Raw genomic sequence first — 14971 nt, 5'->3', positions numbered from 1 at the left:
TGCCCACGTCCGAATCCCCAAAGCCAGTGAATGTGTTGCCTTACATGACAAAAGGGACTTGGCAGGTGTAATTAAGTTAAGATGGAGCAAGTTGCCTGGATTATTCAGGTGGATCCAATGGAGTCACAAGCGGCCTTATAGGTGACAGGAGGCAGCAGGAGGGTCAGAGGAGAGAGCTTTGAGGATGCTATGCTACTGGCTTGGAAGATGGAGAGAGTGGCCACAGGTCAAGGGATGTGGGTGGCCTCCTGAATCTGGAAAAGACAAGAAAACAGATTCTCCTCTAGAGCCTCCAGAAGGAATGCTGACAACTTGACTTTGGCCCAGTGAGACTTCTGACCTCCAGAACCGTAAGATAAGAAATTGTGTCATTTTGAGCCACCAGGTTTGCTTTGTTATAGCAGCAACAGGAAAGGAATACACCATCCAAGGTCTTCTCAGCATTTGGTATTAAATCCAAACTCATTCCCAGGACCACAGGCTATAAGCCCCGTGCGGGCACAGACCAGGGGGGTTTATTCACCCCAGTTTTGCTCTCCAGTGTCTGACTTGTAATAGGCACTTAATATTTCTTGAATAAATGAGTGAAAAAGAGGGAAGGGAAGGGGAAAGAGAAGACACAGAAAAGGTAAAAGGAGAAGGGGGAGTGGGGGAGAAATGGCATCTTGAAATCTTCTAGCCTCAACAGAACTAAGCTTTGTTGGGACTGGAGTCTGGAACAGATGGGGAAAGAGAAACTGGATGTGTGTTGTGGGCGTGGAAGGAAAATGAGTTTCTGTCCTTAGTTAGAAAAACCCAAGGCACTCTCAGGAGCCCAAATCCCATCCTCATCTCCCTGGAAAACGTTCCTGGGAGGATTCAGCTCCAAGGCTCCTGAGGCCAGAGCAGACCCCATCCAGAACAGGAGAGGAGACAGACCCCACCTCTCTTCCTCTGTGGGTCAGGCCAGGAGGTGATACCTACGGGAGAAATGTGCACAGGGCATCCTGGAAAGCCCCGAGATGGTGACCTGCGTCTCCTATGACCCCAGTGATGCAGGCCAGAGAGGTGTGTGGATGGCTGAAAGCTCCCGTTGGGGTCGGGGACATTGTCCCATAAAGCAAAACTGTTTCACAGCATTTCTGACACCAAATGTGTGGGTTTTCCATACCAAGCAGTTCTCCGGTTTTCTATGGATACCCATTGGATGTCCCTACAATTTAATTCAAATCTGACACTAATGACCTGGAGTTAGCACAGACCCAGCAGGTTAAGGGTCAGCTTCAGGGGACTGCTCCCCCATTTCAGATGCCAGTTGCAAGTCGTGGGGCCCCAGGTTACCCACACTTCAGTCTGTCTTGGCTACAAATCAGGAGTTCCCTTGGGCTTCCCTGGTGGTGCAGTGGTTGAGAGTCCGCCAGCCGACGCAGGGGAGACGGGTTCGTGCCCTGGTCCGGGAAGATCCCACGTGCCGCGGAGCGGCTGGGCCTGTGAGCCGTGGCCACTGAGCCTGCGCACCCGGAGCCTGTGCTCCTCAACGGGAGAGGCCACAACAGTGAGAGGCCCGTGTACCGCAAAAAAAAAAAAAAAAAAAAAAGGAGTTCCCATAGCCTCCTCTTCAGGCTCCATAATTTGCTATGATGGCTCACAGAACTCAGGGGAACACATTAGGCTGTGCCAGGGCCTAACGTTCCACATTTAGGGAACATCTGTTGACTGGGGTTCCCAGGGCATGGGCCAGACACGGCCACGCTCCATGGCCATTCCACGGTCAACACGGGCCATGGCGGCCAAAGATGTACCGTTAGGTCTCTTTCAAGGATATGTTGTCATAACCAGCCATGTGCAGGTTGGGGCCCTGCTGTGGTGGGTGGATAGGAATCGTCAGTAACAGACCTGGGACCATCTCCCTTCATGTGGCCCCAGCATCCTCGTCATCTTGGTTTGTTTGTCCTCAGAGCTTTCTATGATGCTTCTGTCTCCCAGACTCAGTCATTCTGGGAGCAGGATGCTATAGGCTAATGTGATCGGGTGTGAATTCTAAAGTAGCCAGGTCTGAGTTCTGAGAGATAGGGTTTTCTGCACCTGGAAGCTTTGGGTGCCTTCTGGTCCAAACAGGACCTGAAAGTCAGTCATGGACCCCAACAGAGAGGCTGTGAGCTCATGAGGCCCGCCCCGGGCCCCCATCCCTGTCCAGCACCTGCCCGGGCTTCCTCTGTGTCTGTCAGTGGCCCTCCACTGGCCTTTCTTCTCACCTGCTAGGGCTGTGTTTCATCTCTCTTAGGGGAATGATCCCCAGGGACCCCTAATTGAAATAATGAAATCAATGGTAATAACAATGGCGAGCATGCGTTGAGTGAGCCCGCCGTTCTTCTGCGAGCTTTACATGTATGAACTCATTGGTCCTCCTAGCAGTCCTGTGGGCTGGGACAAGCGCTGGCTATCCCTTACATGGCAGGGAAGCCCTCCAAAGCCCTTACTATAGACCGCTCAGCAGGATGTGGTCCCTTTTCTGAAAGTCTGTACTCTGCAGTCAGACACGCCACACTGCTGCCTCCCTTCTCTGCCTTTGCCCCCCCGTCATGATTACATCTCTGCCCACCTGGAAAATGGGGGGTTCCATGCTCCTCTCACATCACATCCTTTCCCTGGGTGAGCGCTCATCCCAGGGCCTCACCCACACCCCACACGCCAGAGTGAGAAGCAAGGGCCAGGCCTTAGGAACCACGTTACAGCTGAGGTGATAGGATCGCTGGAAGGTGCTCACTGGGGGTGGCGGCTGTGTGACCCAGCCCGATCTTCCTTTGGAAGAGCTCACGGTCACAGCTCTGTGCGGTTGAGTGAGGAGACCACTGGGGAGGCTGTAACCATGGTCCCAGTGAAAGGTGGTCAGCCCTGAGCTAGGTGGGAGTGCAAGGATGGAGAGCAGGGCATGGATTCCACAAATATCCAGACGTCACACCAGCAGGACTTGGTGACCGGTCGGCTGTGAGCACGAAGGAGGAGGAGACAAAGCAAGAGTGACTCCAGGGCTCTAGCTGGGGCTGAGACAGGAAATCAGAGTTTGTAGGAGATGCTGAGCTGAGTCTTGGACACGCTGTGTGTGGATCGTCTTAGGCCTTTCAAGGTGGGGATATCCAGCAGGCCCCGGCCATGGAAGGTAGCCCCCGTGTTGTGCAGGAGTCAGGGTTGGCGGTTGTCTGTGTAATTCTATCCTGAAGTCCTTGGGCCCGGTGGTCTCGTTTAAGGGCAGTGGGGCAAGGGGCCGAGGGCAGGGCAGACACGAGCCCCTGCACACAGTCGGGGTGGGCAGGGTGGAGCCCACTCCATAAGGGCGGAGAGGTCTGTAAGGGCAAGAGGCCTCTCCGTGGAGAGGAGGGGTGGAGTCAGACGAGGGGTGAAGCATGAAGGGGAGGGGAGGTGGTGGTGATGGGAGTACAGAGGACTCCAGAGAGAGGCTGGCAAGGGCTGGAAGGAGAGCAGGCACGGGGGTCGGAGCGTCCACGGAGCCCCCAAATCTGAAAGCCTGGTCGTCAAGCTCAGCCTCTTCCTCCTTTCTCACAAGCCCATGTCCAGCGAGTCGCGCGCCTTGGCGATTCCTGAGTAGCTCTCGGTTTGTCCCTGCTCTCCTCCAGCCCTCGGTGCTCACCTGATGCGGGGGTGCCTCGCCAGCAGTGGCCCCTCAGGTGCTCCCTGCTTCCTGGCTCCTCGTGCTCCGAGCCCTTTCATAGTTCGGGGCCTCGGCTTCGCAGGCCTCTCCCCTCCTCCCCCCACCCCCATCTGGCCAATCTGTGGTCCTCTTCAGGTCCCAGCTCCGTGTCGTCTTCCTGCTGCAGGTCTGCCCTGAAGGGCGCTGGGCGACGGTGGGGAGAGGGCGTGGAGCACCATCCTTGGGCCAGACGGTTCCTGCCCCTCCCCCGAGGGGTAGGGAGACCCCACCGCGACGTGGAGCCTGGGGACGTGGAAGAGCCCATGCAGGGTGATGTGTGCGTGTGATGTGTGTGTGTGTGTATGTGGGCGTCTGGCTGCCCTCTCACCGTGGTTCCCTTCCTCACAGGCTGCCCTGGGATGTGGGACAACATCACATGTTGGAAGCCTGCCCACGTGGGTGAGATGGTCCTCGTCAGCTGCCCTGAGCTCTTCCGAATCTTCAACCCAGACCAAGGTGGGTCCCCCCCGGGGGCCTCTTCAGGCCACTCTGGGTCCAGCCTGCTCCCCTTGTTCGGACCTCAGGCTTTTCTGAGAGACCAGCACCAGGGACATAGGGCGCCCTGCAGGCAGATACTTCCCATTCCAGAGCTCGTGTGCTGGCGGGGAGATGAAATCACGGACCCTCGTGCACACAGGGACACAGAAGCACCCCTCAGACGTGGCAAGTCCACGTGGAGGTGCATCGTCGTGGCTGGGCTCTCGAGCTTGGACTCCAAGTCCCTTAGCGAGAAGTCCCTTAGCGAGACTGGACGTGTCTTAATGGTCAGTGGTGTCAGCTGATGTTATCACCATTATCACTCGCACAGAGAGGCCTGGGTGACCGCCTCTCCATGGGGAGGGGGTTCTGGGGAGTCTCTCCTTTGAATGTGAGTCTGGTGGTCTCTCCAGGCCTGCTCCTGTCTTTGGTGGAGGCTTCGTGGACCCCTAAAGAAGGTTGGTGGCTGATGAGTCCACACTGACACTGGGAAAGGCCTGGAGCCAGACTGGCCCTCTACCCCAACCCTGGAGGTGTCACGGGAAGCAGGGTGGCAAGCTGAGGGGTGCTGAGTTGGGCTGGGTGGGGAGAGATGGCGGGGCCGGGCTCCAGGCCGGTGATGTGCTGAGAACCACCCGTGGACCACTGAGCCCTGGGTTGGGGCCTTGGTTTGAGGAGGACGGAGGGTGGGGCTCCTGAGGAGATTAGAGAGTCTGAGACACGTGTGGGCGGCCAGGCTCGGGCCCCTTGAGACCTGGGTCTCAGCTTCGTCCTTCACCTGCCTAAGGCTTCAGCCAGTGTCCCTCCAGAAGTGGAGAGTCTCCAAGCTCCACCTCACTACAGAATCCTGCCTGCCGCTGTCCCTAGCGTGTGTGTGAGAGGCAGCGGCAAAGTCTTTCACACCTGGAAGTCCAGCAACCTAGACTGTGCCTGGACTTCTCTTTTTGCAAGAGGCGGCGGAGGGAGGTAGTGGCATTGTATCGGGGTGCCAGGGCCCCATCTCTGCCTCCCTGCCCAGGCCCAGAGGAGGCAGGGTCTAGCTGCATCGCACCCCTGCCTCGCCTCCCCCCAACTTCCGCTCCGGAGCAGGGCCTGTTAGTCACACCTCCCACCTCCAGAATCTCCAGCCAGCTCAGCAGGAGAGTGGCAGTTGAACTCTTCCATCCTGACAGCGCGGGGACTGGGTGTGACCCAGGGCAGGATGGGAAGTTCTGAAGCAAGAGGCACAGTATGAATGGTGGGACGTCAGGCGAGGTGGCCGCCTGCTGATTCAGCCCAGTTTCGAATTCATTCCTATAGAAACCAACTTAATCACTTCCTCCGCTCACGTACTCCTTTCGTTCAGTCGTTTATTTAAAGTTGACAGAACAGCTACTCTGGGTCAGGTACCATGGCAGGATTACTTCTTTTCAACCACAAAAAAAGGTAAAATGAATCAGCAGTAAAATAACATTTTCTTAAGATAAACTTTCCTTCAGACTCTGTGCCTCCCTCTGGCAATTGCACAATGAATGTGTTATTTACCCCTGCTTCTTAATGGTTCATTAAGGCAGGCCTTTTTAGCATCTCCATTCACAGAGCTGGATTAGTGAGACTTGCCTTAAATACTTAGAAAGCTGAAGGTGGCGTTTTTTTCATTTTATTTCCTGGTTCTCAGGGCTGAATCTCATTGTAATAATTGTTGCTCTGCGGGCTATTGGAGAGACGGGAACGTTGATCGCTCTCCTCCTTACACATGCCTCTGATATTTCTCTTTAACTGTGTCCTGTTCTCGAGGGAGTCGTAGAAGTCTCCAGTGTCTGGTCCAGCCCCAGCTTGTAGTTCTCATGCCTCTGGCGCCCCCAGCAGAGCCTCTCTCCAGAGTCTGGGAGTGGGAAAGAGGAGGAAATCGTCAGCAGGGCCCAGAGAGAGCAGACCTGACTTTAGACCCCTTGCTCACCTCTGTGTTCTCTCTCTCTGTCTTTCTGTCTGTCCGTCTGTCTCTCTCTGTTTCAGTCTGGGAGACGGAAACCATCGGTAAGAGGAACCTTGGAGAGGACAGACTGCCGATCATCTGTCCATCCGGCAGGAGCCTGGCTCTGACTGCTGGGAGTGGGTGGGGGTGGAATGAGAGGCTCATCAGGGGCTGGGTTCATCCCACCTCCCCCCCACCCCCTCCCTCCTTGGCCATCTGGAGGTGGGGGAGACACAGGAAGATGGAAGATGGAGCTCCTGGTCTCAGGGTGCTCATGAGCTTGTTTGGGAAGTTGACACCCACTCCCCTGTGGAGGGGTTAGCAAACAAGGCCACCCGTGTGCATAGGCACGTGCATATGTACACGTACAGGCCTGATTGTGTGAGTGAGCCAACATGTGGAGTTGGAATGTATGGCAAGCTCCAGAGTAGAAGAGACCCAACCAGGTGGCATTCGGGCAGAATAACAATGATGTCAGGGGAGGCTTCCTGGAGGAGGTGGCATGTCAGCTGCACCTTGAAAACAGAATTTTGAGAAGTAGAGGGGAAATTGGGGTTCACTGCTAACAGGAGATTCAGCCTAAAGAACGGGTGGAGGAGGGAATAAAGAGTCAGGAGAGAAAGAGAAAAAATGTCTGAGGAGGAAGTCTTTGGCGTTCTGGGTTCCCTTTGATGGGAGTGGTTTGTGGGCTGAGATTGAGGGTTGAGCACCAAAGAAAAAATGCAAGCCCAGGACCCATATTGCTATTCTTTGCCCTTTTCTTGAAAAGACCCAGTTAATTAACTTATTTACAAGACAGAAATAGACTCACAGACATAGAAAACAAACATGGTTACCAAAGGGGATAGCGGAGGCGGGGGCGGAGATAAATTAGGAGTTTGGCATTAACATATACACACTACTTTATATAAAATAGATAAACAACAAGCACCTACAAAAAAAGAGGAAAGGCCCAATTACCCTCTTCCAGTCCTCTCCCACTCCAGAGGCCCTCCCATCCTCCCGACAATATCCCATTTCCACTCCCTGTGGTCCAGTGCGGAGAACTGAGTCATGGGCCACCATTAGCATCATAGAAATACAAAGCAAATGAGATGGCATTGGAAGGTGCAGTGTGTCAGACAGGTGTGTGTGGCTACTCTGTGTGATGCAGCCTCTTGGCCAAGATCCCACCTTCCCCCAGCCCTGATCCTTCAGGCCAGGGGCAGCCTTGGCCTTCCACGGTGCAGAGTAAGCAGTGGATAGCCCAGGCAAGCTGATGGCCGGGTGTCCCGACTCATGCTCACGCCTGTTTTGCAGGAGAGTTCGGATTTGCTGACAGTAACTCCTTGGATCCCTCAGGTAAGGGATGAGCTGGGGTTCACCATGGGCTGGCTGGAGGGAGGGCATCTGCTAACCCGTGAACTTGGGGAACCCCTCCTTCCAGGCCGGTCTATGCCTCTCTCTGGCTGTGTGATCTTTGGCAGCTCGCTTTCCTTCTCTGATAAAGCTGTGGATTTTCTCCATGGAAATTTGCACGCAAGTGCTCAGACAGAACACTGTGCATACAATTTCAGGGAAGCACAGATCTCAGTAAAGAGCTCCTTAAGGGGTCTCCGATAGCGTTGAACTCCCATACGTAGAACAGTGGTTCTCATACTTTAAAAATCACCTAATGGGCTTGTTAAAGCAGATTCCTGGACCTCACTCCCAGAGTCTGGTTTAGCAGGCCTGGGTGGGGCCTGAGAATGTGCATTTCTAGCCAGTCTCCCAGGGGATGCTGATGGGCTGGTCTGGGGGGGCACCCACTTTGAGAACCCGTGCCCTAAGATTCTGTGCTCCTACAGAGGTGCTGGGGCAAAACAGCCTAGTGAAGTAGGTGCAGCCACTGCAGGGTGGTGACAATCTGGAGAGGACTACATCTTCCGGAGATTTCTATCAGAGCAGTAGAGTGGCAGATTCATGGAATAGTTCTGAACAAAAAGGTTTATACTTTTCTGAGCCCACGCTGTATTATAAAAAGAGAAAGAAGGAAAATAAAAGAAAGGAAATGGCTTGTATCTCCAGGATACTTTTTTACAAAAATGTTTTTCAAAGCGACTTCCCTTTCCTCTTCCCACCACCCCGATGTGGGCAAAGCAGAGAGGAGACCCAGGGGAGGGAAGGGCTTGGCCAAGGCCATGGTCCCCTAGGACGTGCAGACTTTCTGAAAGAAACGTTCAGAGGGACTTGGAAAGAGGTTGCCAGTAGCAGCCTGAAACAGATTTGCTGGAAGAAGGAACCATTTGGCATCAAACTGTGGGACAGAAGTGAGCCCTTCTCTCCCTGGGCCTGCCAGATGTCCTTTTTGTCCTGGGTCATAAGACTCAGAATCTGAGCAGCGATGGAGACCAGTCTTCCCGCTCTGGGCAGAGCTCTCTTTATGGCAGGAGAGCCCACCCTCCGCTGCTTCCCAGAGTCCCAGGAAGTGCGTTTCTGACTCCTGGCTAAAAAGAACTGGCCTTGGGCTTCCCTGGTGGCACAGTGGTTGAGAAGTCCGCCTGCCGATGCAGGGCACACGGGTTCGTGCCCCGGTCCGGGAGGATCCCATGTGCCGTGGAGCGGCTGGGCCCGTGAGCCATGGCCACTGGGCCTGCGCGTCCGGAGCCTGTGCTCCGCAGTGGGAGAGGCCACAGCAGTGAGAGGCCTGCGTACCGCAAAAAAAAAGAACTGGCCTTAGATCTTCCAACTCAACCAGCAGGACACGAGGTTGGAAAAGTGTAGGGGTCCCCTTTCTTGGCCTCTGCCCTTGCCCCCTTCCTGAGTGCCCCAGAGGTGGCCTTGGCCACAGGGGGGGGATTCTTCCAACAACATGGGTGTTGGAGCCTCTTTTATGCAGATGTCTCTTGTATACGACTTTCTGGCCCCTGAATCCTGAAAGGAAGAGCCAACCCCAGGTGTCCTAACATACCAGGTAAACTCCCAGGAAGCCAGTCTGGGAAGGGGGGTCAGCCTGGGGCCACACTCAGGGGCTGGGCTGGAGGCAGGGGGTGGCTGCTGCCTTCTCCCCTCCCCCAGACATCCATGGTTCACCTTTAGACAATCAGGAGCGGGGAAGGTGAAATGAGCAATCATTAAAGGCCAAAAGGCACCCAGGCGGGGTGAAAACCGGACTGGACTCCACTCTGCAGCCAGCCAATGACTCCTGCCCACTCTGGTGTCCTGCAAAATGGCCTTTAAACTCGAGCAAAAGAAAATTAAAGTGTATTAGTGACAGGAAACAGACCTCTAAACCTGAAAAGGCAAAGTCTCTTTTTTTCTAAACCTAAATGTGTATCTTAGTAAGATCTGATGCTAGGTCAGTGGAGGTCTGGTCCTTGTTAATTAAGCAAGCCACGTGTCCCCTTGACACGGGATATTGCAGCTGCTGGAAGGCCCAGAGCTCCCGGTAAAGGCATCACCTAGAGCTCCAGGTGTGACAAGAACTCCTGCTGCACCACCACCTGAGGTGACTCCTGGGCCAGAATCTTCGGGCCTGGAATCTGCATTTGTGATCCCAGGTCATTCTTCTGCTCGCCGAAGTTTGGCAAGTGCCGACCCAGGGCCCAGGGCAGGGGCTCAGGCCTTTCCCTAGGCGGAAGGAGGCTGGATTCGTTCTGGCTCAGTCCCCTCACCCCTTGTTTAGAGGTCAGCTTGCACCTTGTCCTCCTACCCTCCTCGTCCTTTGTATAAGGGGAAAAGCAATGACTACTTTCCCTTGGACAGTGGAGGATCTCATGAACCTTCAGCTGCCATGCTTCTCAGACGGGCATGTGGATTTCCAGGAATTCCCGCTTAAGAAGTAATTTTCGAGTAAGAATCTTGGAGCCCTTTTAAATCACTTCTGTGGCTTGCTGAGTTTTTGTTCTGCTGCAGGCATGAGGGTGGTGAGCCGGAACTGCACAGAGGATGGATGGTCGGAGCCGTTCCCTCATTATTTCGACGCTTGTGGGTTTGATGAGTACGAGTCTGAGACCGGGGACCAGGTGAGTGTCTGCTTCTCACCTGGAGGTGGAGGGATGAGGCTGAGGAGGTGGGTGGAGGGGTGTGTCTACCAGAGGCCTGGACTTCTGATGGACGTGCAGAAGCTCCTGTCCCCAGGCAGCGCTCATGAGCACCTGCTGCGTGGCCTGCTGCATGAGAGGGCGGGACTTTCATTCGCTCATTCTGGGCTGAGAAACAACTGGTTTGCTGCTTGAGCTCCTCCGGCCCCCAGCCCGCGTCCTCCACCTCCCTAGCTACTCTTTCAGGAGACACAGACTTTCTGTGGCCCAGCCATTGAAGGGTTAATGTGGGGCCCAGCAGGGGGCCTCCCGGCTCCTCCCCCAGGATGAGGCTGGGCCCCCATCTGGCTGGTCAGTGCTCCTGCACTCTGCCAGCCCTCAGCTTTTGCACAGTGCGGACCCTGCAGAGGGAGGAGGTGGCTGGGGGGTGCCTGGGAGATCGGATGCAGTTCCGTGGGGGCCGGGGGCCGGGGGCAGGCCCCACGTGGAGCCCTGCGTGTCCTGTGCTCTGCTCCAGGATTATTACTACCTGTCGGTGAAGGCCCTGTACACGGTTGGCTACAGCACGTCCCTCGTCACCCTCACCACTGCCATGGTCATCCTGTGTCGTTTCCGGTGAGACCCTGGGCAGCATTCGAGTGAGCGCAGCCCACCCCAGCTCAGAGCCCTTGCTCCATCCCTCCCACCTCCCACTGCTTCCCTGGATGTCAGCTCTGGAAGTCCCTTGGAAGGCATTTCCCCCACCCCTAGGATAAGAGATGGGAAACTTGATCCCAGAGAGGGCAACGGACTTGTCCAGGGCCACACAGCAAGGAAGACCCTGGGCAGGAGACCTACGTTCCTCACTTTATCTTCCTGGTCTAGATAAAGAGAGGTCACAGGAGGGAGTAGGTCACAGGGTAGTGGGGCCAGGTGGCAGGGGCCTGGGAGTGAGCGAGGGTTTAGAGTCTAGGTGGGAAGAAGGGGATGGTCTAGGTGGAGGACCCCCTTGAGACAAAGCCGTGGAGTTGGCCCAAAGCAGACCCCGAGGTGGAGGGCGGAAGGCTGTGGAGTTCCTTACTTCAAAGCCTTTTGCTTCCCTGGCCGCTGGTGTAGGAAGCTGCACTGCACCCGAAACTTCATCCACATGAACCTCTTTGCGTCGTTCATGCTGAGGGCCATCTCCGTCTTCATCAAAGACTGGATCCTCTACGCTGAGCAGGACGGCAACCACTGCTTCATCTCCACTGTGAGTGCGCGGAGCCCTGCCAGGACTGGCCCTCCCTGCGACGCCCTGCCGTCCAGGTGTTTTCCTGCAGGTTAAGGTATCGACCCTAGTGAACACGGAAACCCAGGAATGACCCTGCGGTTACTAGCAGCCAGTGAGACCCCAGCGGGACTTCACTTCCTGTCCCTTGGCCTCTGTGTGTCCTTGGCAGGGCAGTGGAGGAGGGTCGGGTGGAAATGTCAAGTCCCGCTTGCCTAGGCTCAGAGAGAGGGCTGGCTTGGCCGCGGGTCGTTTAACCCAAGATGGAGCCAAGGGGCTGATTGGCTGGGATTCCCTCCAGACCACCTCCCCAGTTCTGATACATTTGGAGATAAGCAGAGAAGATAGGCTTTGTTGGGGCAGGATGGAAAGAACAGCCCAGAGCACAAGACCTTGACCTGAAAGGGCTCACTTGGAGGGGGATCTATGAGATTTCCGGGGGGCCAGGGGTGTTCCCCTAACCTATGTGATGCCTGAAACCTTTATTTTACCAAGGAGGCTCCTGCAGGGTCCTCCTTATTCGCCTCTCCTGTGGACACTGGGGACGGGACGGGAAGGTCGGGGAGAATGAGCCTGGGGAGAAAAGGGGGTTCCATGTTTTCTGACCTGTGCAGAGCTGCCTCCATGGCAGCTTCGACTCAGACTCACAGGATGCTGCAGTTGTAAACTCTGAATCCAGGAATGTTGAGTCTTTCAGACCCACGGGGTGTCTAAACCCGAGCATGCTTCAGCTGAAGGGCCCTCAGGATCCTCTCTGGTCCTGCTGGGCTGGATTTTCAGGGTTCGGTGGGGTCTCGTGCCACCCTCCCCCTCCTCGCTCTCCCTGCAGGTGGAATGCAAGGCTGTGATGGTTTTCTTCCACTACTGTGTCGTATCCAACTACTTCTGGCTGTTCATTGAGGGCCTGTACCTCTTCACGCTGCTGGTGGAGACCTTCTTCCCCGAGAGGAGATACTTCTACTGGTACATCCTCATTGGCTGGGGTAGGTCACTGGCTGTCTCCCAGACAGGTTCAGGCCTCATGGCCGGCGATGTCCTTGGTCCTGCCGTCCGGGAGCGTCAGGTCAGAGGAGGGAGGCACTGACCTGCCTCGCAGCTGACGGCACACTCCCGGTTCTTGGACGCTTTCTTGCTCTTCTCGTAGGAAGCCCACTGTCTGATGGAGGGGATATGCTCAAGAGTCCTCCTGAGAGGCGAGGTAGCCCAGGGTTTGGGAGTGACATGGACCCCCAGGAGGCCTGGGTGTGAGGGACAGTTAGGATCCCCAGGACTCCAGGTCTGAGAGGGAGACATGCCCCATGGGTCGGGACCCCACCTCTGAGGGGTTCATTGGCCCCCAGAAGCCCCAAGTCTGAGGGGGACACTGGGCCTATTGGTTTTCCAGTTATCACGGGGCTCCTTTTCTTGCTCTCCAGGGACCCCAACTGTGTGTGTGTCCGTGTGGGCTGTGCTGAGGCTCTACTTCGATGACACAGGGTGAGTACCTGCCCGAGAGCCAGGGCCGGAGCCCCAAGGAGGCTCTTACAGATGGTTGTCAGCGGCTGTCCTGATGTCCCATGAACTGTCTCAGGCAAACCATCCAATGCTGGGCATGGCTGCACCCCCAGCCCTGGGCAGTGACTGTGCTCTGACCCCACTGCGGGTGGACCCACCCAGCCACATCTCAGCCGGGACTCAGTGAGGGAATGTGCAAGGTTTCAGAGTCCTGCTCTGCTTCTGGGCCCAACTCTGAGTGGCTGTTCTCCTTTTAGGGAGGGGAGGAGGAATATCGAGGGTGAGGTCGCATCCCCCAGAGCCCTAGGTCTGAAGGGGGAACGTGGCCCTCGCCCAGGAGCCCACTGGTGCCCTCACTCCTGGGCTCCAGTCCCTGCCTTGACAGGGGAGCAGAGGGAAGGACCAAGGCACTTGAACCAGGGCTGGGCTTGGGTGTGCAGCCCGCCTGAGAGCTCTCCTTCCAGCCAGCCCCTCCTCAGAGCTGCAGGAGGGGCTGGCTGGAAGGAGATGGTGATGCCCTTGCATCCCTTCCAGCCAGCCAGGAGAGATGATGCCCGCAAGCATCATCTCTCTTCCTTCTGTCTGTCTTGCAGCTGCTGGGATATGAATGACAACACGGCTCTGTGGTGGGTGATCAAAGCCCCTGTGGTTGGCTCCATAATGGTGAGTGTCCTTGGGACAAGAAGCAGGGAAGAAACAGAGGCCTGGGCTGGAGGGCAAGGGAGGAGGAGAAATAAAGAGGTCACCACACAAACCAACCTCCCGTGGCTGTGTTATATTCTGCAAAAAGGACGCACAAGTTATTTAGCTCTTCTGCGAGTGTTGGACATTTATCTTTATCCCATTTTCCCTCATTATGGAAGATGCTACTAGGAACAGTTCTGTGCATAGTTTTGAAAACGTGTGAATATTTCTCTAGAATCAGTCCCTAGAGTAGCATTGCTGGGTCACAAAGCGTATTCCCATATCATTGTCTGCACTTGTAGTTTCAGTCATTTAAATTTTTGCACAGCCTTGTGGGAGATAATGGTAGCTTATTGTCTTAATGTGCATTTCTCCATATTGCTAGTGCAACAGAGCATTTTTTTCAAATATTTATTGACAATTTGTTTTTATTCTGGTTATTATCTATTCTTTGCTCATTTTTCTAGTCCAGTTGTTATCTTTCTTACTGTTGGATAGATAGTAACGCTTCATGTGTTATACATGTTGTAAGTATACTTCCAAGATTGCATAATTTTATATAGTCAGACCGTCAGGCTTTCTCATCATGAATTCTGAGCCTTCTTTCTTTCTTTTTTTTTTTTTTTTTTTGTGGCACGCGGACCTCTCACTGTTGTGGCCTCTCCCATTGCGGAGCACAGGCTCCCGACACGCATGGCTCACGGGCCCAGCCGCTCCGCGGCGTGTGGGATCTTCCCGGACCAGGGCACTAACCCGTGTCCCCTGCATCGGCAGGCGGACTCCCAACCACTGCGCCACCAGGGAAGCACTGAGTCTTATTTCTTGTTTATGGAAGTCTTTCCCAACCTTAAGATATAAAAGTATTCTTAATCGTTTTATAACAATTTTATAGATTGCATTATTACACATATGCCTTTAATCTATCTGAAATTTTATTTCTCTGTCTGATCTGAAATGATAGCTAACCTTATTTTTTTTCCAATGGGTGGACATCCACCCTCTCAGTTCTTTTTATTGAATAGGTCCTTCTTTCTCCATTACGTACAAATGCCACTTTATCGTAAACACTCAATGTACTCTACTTGTATTTAGTTCCAGACTTCCTACTCCATGTAACTAATCTATCTGGCTTTTCCTGTGGCAGGTTACTGTAAACTGGCAGCATGTTTTGATATCGGGTGTGCTCATATCCCCTTCCTTATTTTTTTCCCCTTCCAAATTTTCTCGCACATTTACTTTTTCAGATGGACTTTCAAATTTGTCAAGTTGCAAATTTGTCAAGTTGCAAAAAAAAGGCTGGTTGAGATTTTTATAGGAACTCCATTGAATTTATAAACAAATTTGGAGAAGTGGTTTTCTTAAAATGTTGAGTCTTCCTTTCCAAGAATATGGCATGATTCTCCATTTATTCAGTCTTTCTCATAGAG

At 54.4% G+C, this 14971-nt stretch overlaps 1 protein-coding gene across 3 annotated transcripts in view; it reads left to right on the top strand.

The window, feature by feature from the left end:
* The window catches only part of ADCYAP1R1 (ADCYAP receptor type I), a 54998-nt gene that overhangs the window by 19528 nt on the left and 20499 nt on the right, over positions 1 to 14971 (top strand). For all 3 annotated transcript variants that reach the window (XM_012533043.3, XM_004269934.4, XM_004269933.4), the window contains exons 4-12: positions 4037 to 4144; positions 6161 to 6181; positions 7419 to 7460; positions 9993 to 10102; positions 10638 to 10735; positions 11216 to 11348; positions 12196 to 12349; positions 12782 to 12842; positions 13454 to 13523. In XM_012533043.3, coding sequence (XP_012388497.1) covers positions 4037 to 4144; positions 6161 to 6181; positions 7419 to 7460; positions 9993 to 10102; positions 10638 to 10735; positions 11216 to 11348; positions 12196 to 12349; positions 12782 to 12842; positions 13454 to 13523 — 797 coding nt within the window. The remainder of the gene's footprint in view (positions 1 to 4036; positions 4145 to 6160; positions 6182 to 7418; positions 7461 to 9992; positions 10103 to 10637; positions 10736 to 11215; positions 11349 to 12195; positions 12350 to 12781; positions 12843 to 13453; positions 13524 to 14971) is intronic.

The sequence above is a fragment of the Orcinus orca genome, chromosome 9, assembly GCF_937001465.1.
Source record: "Orcinus orca chromosome 9, mOrcOrc1.1, whole genome shotgun sequence".
Lineage (NCBI taxonomy): Eukaryota > Metazoa > Chordata > Mammalia > Artiodactyla > Delphinidae > Orcinus > Orcinus orca.
Note: the sequence above shows the minus strand (reverse complement) of the source record. Positions and strands in the feature narration are given on the sequence as shown.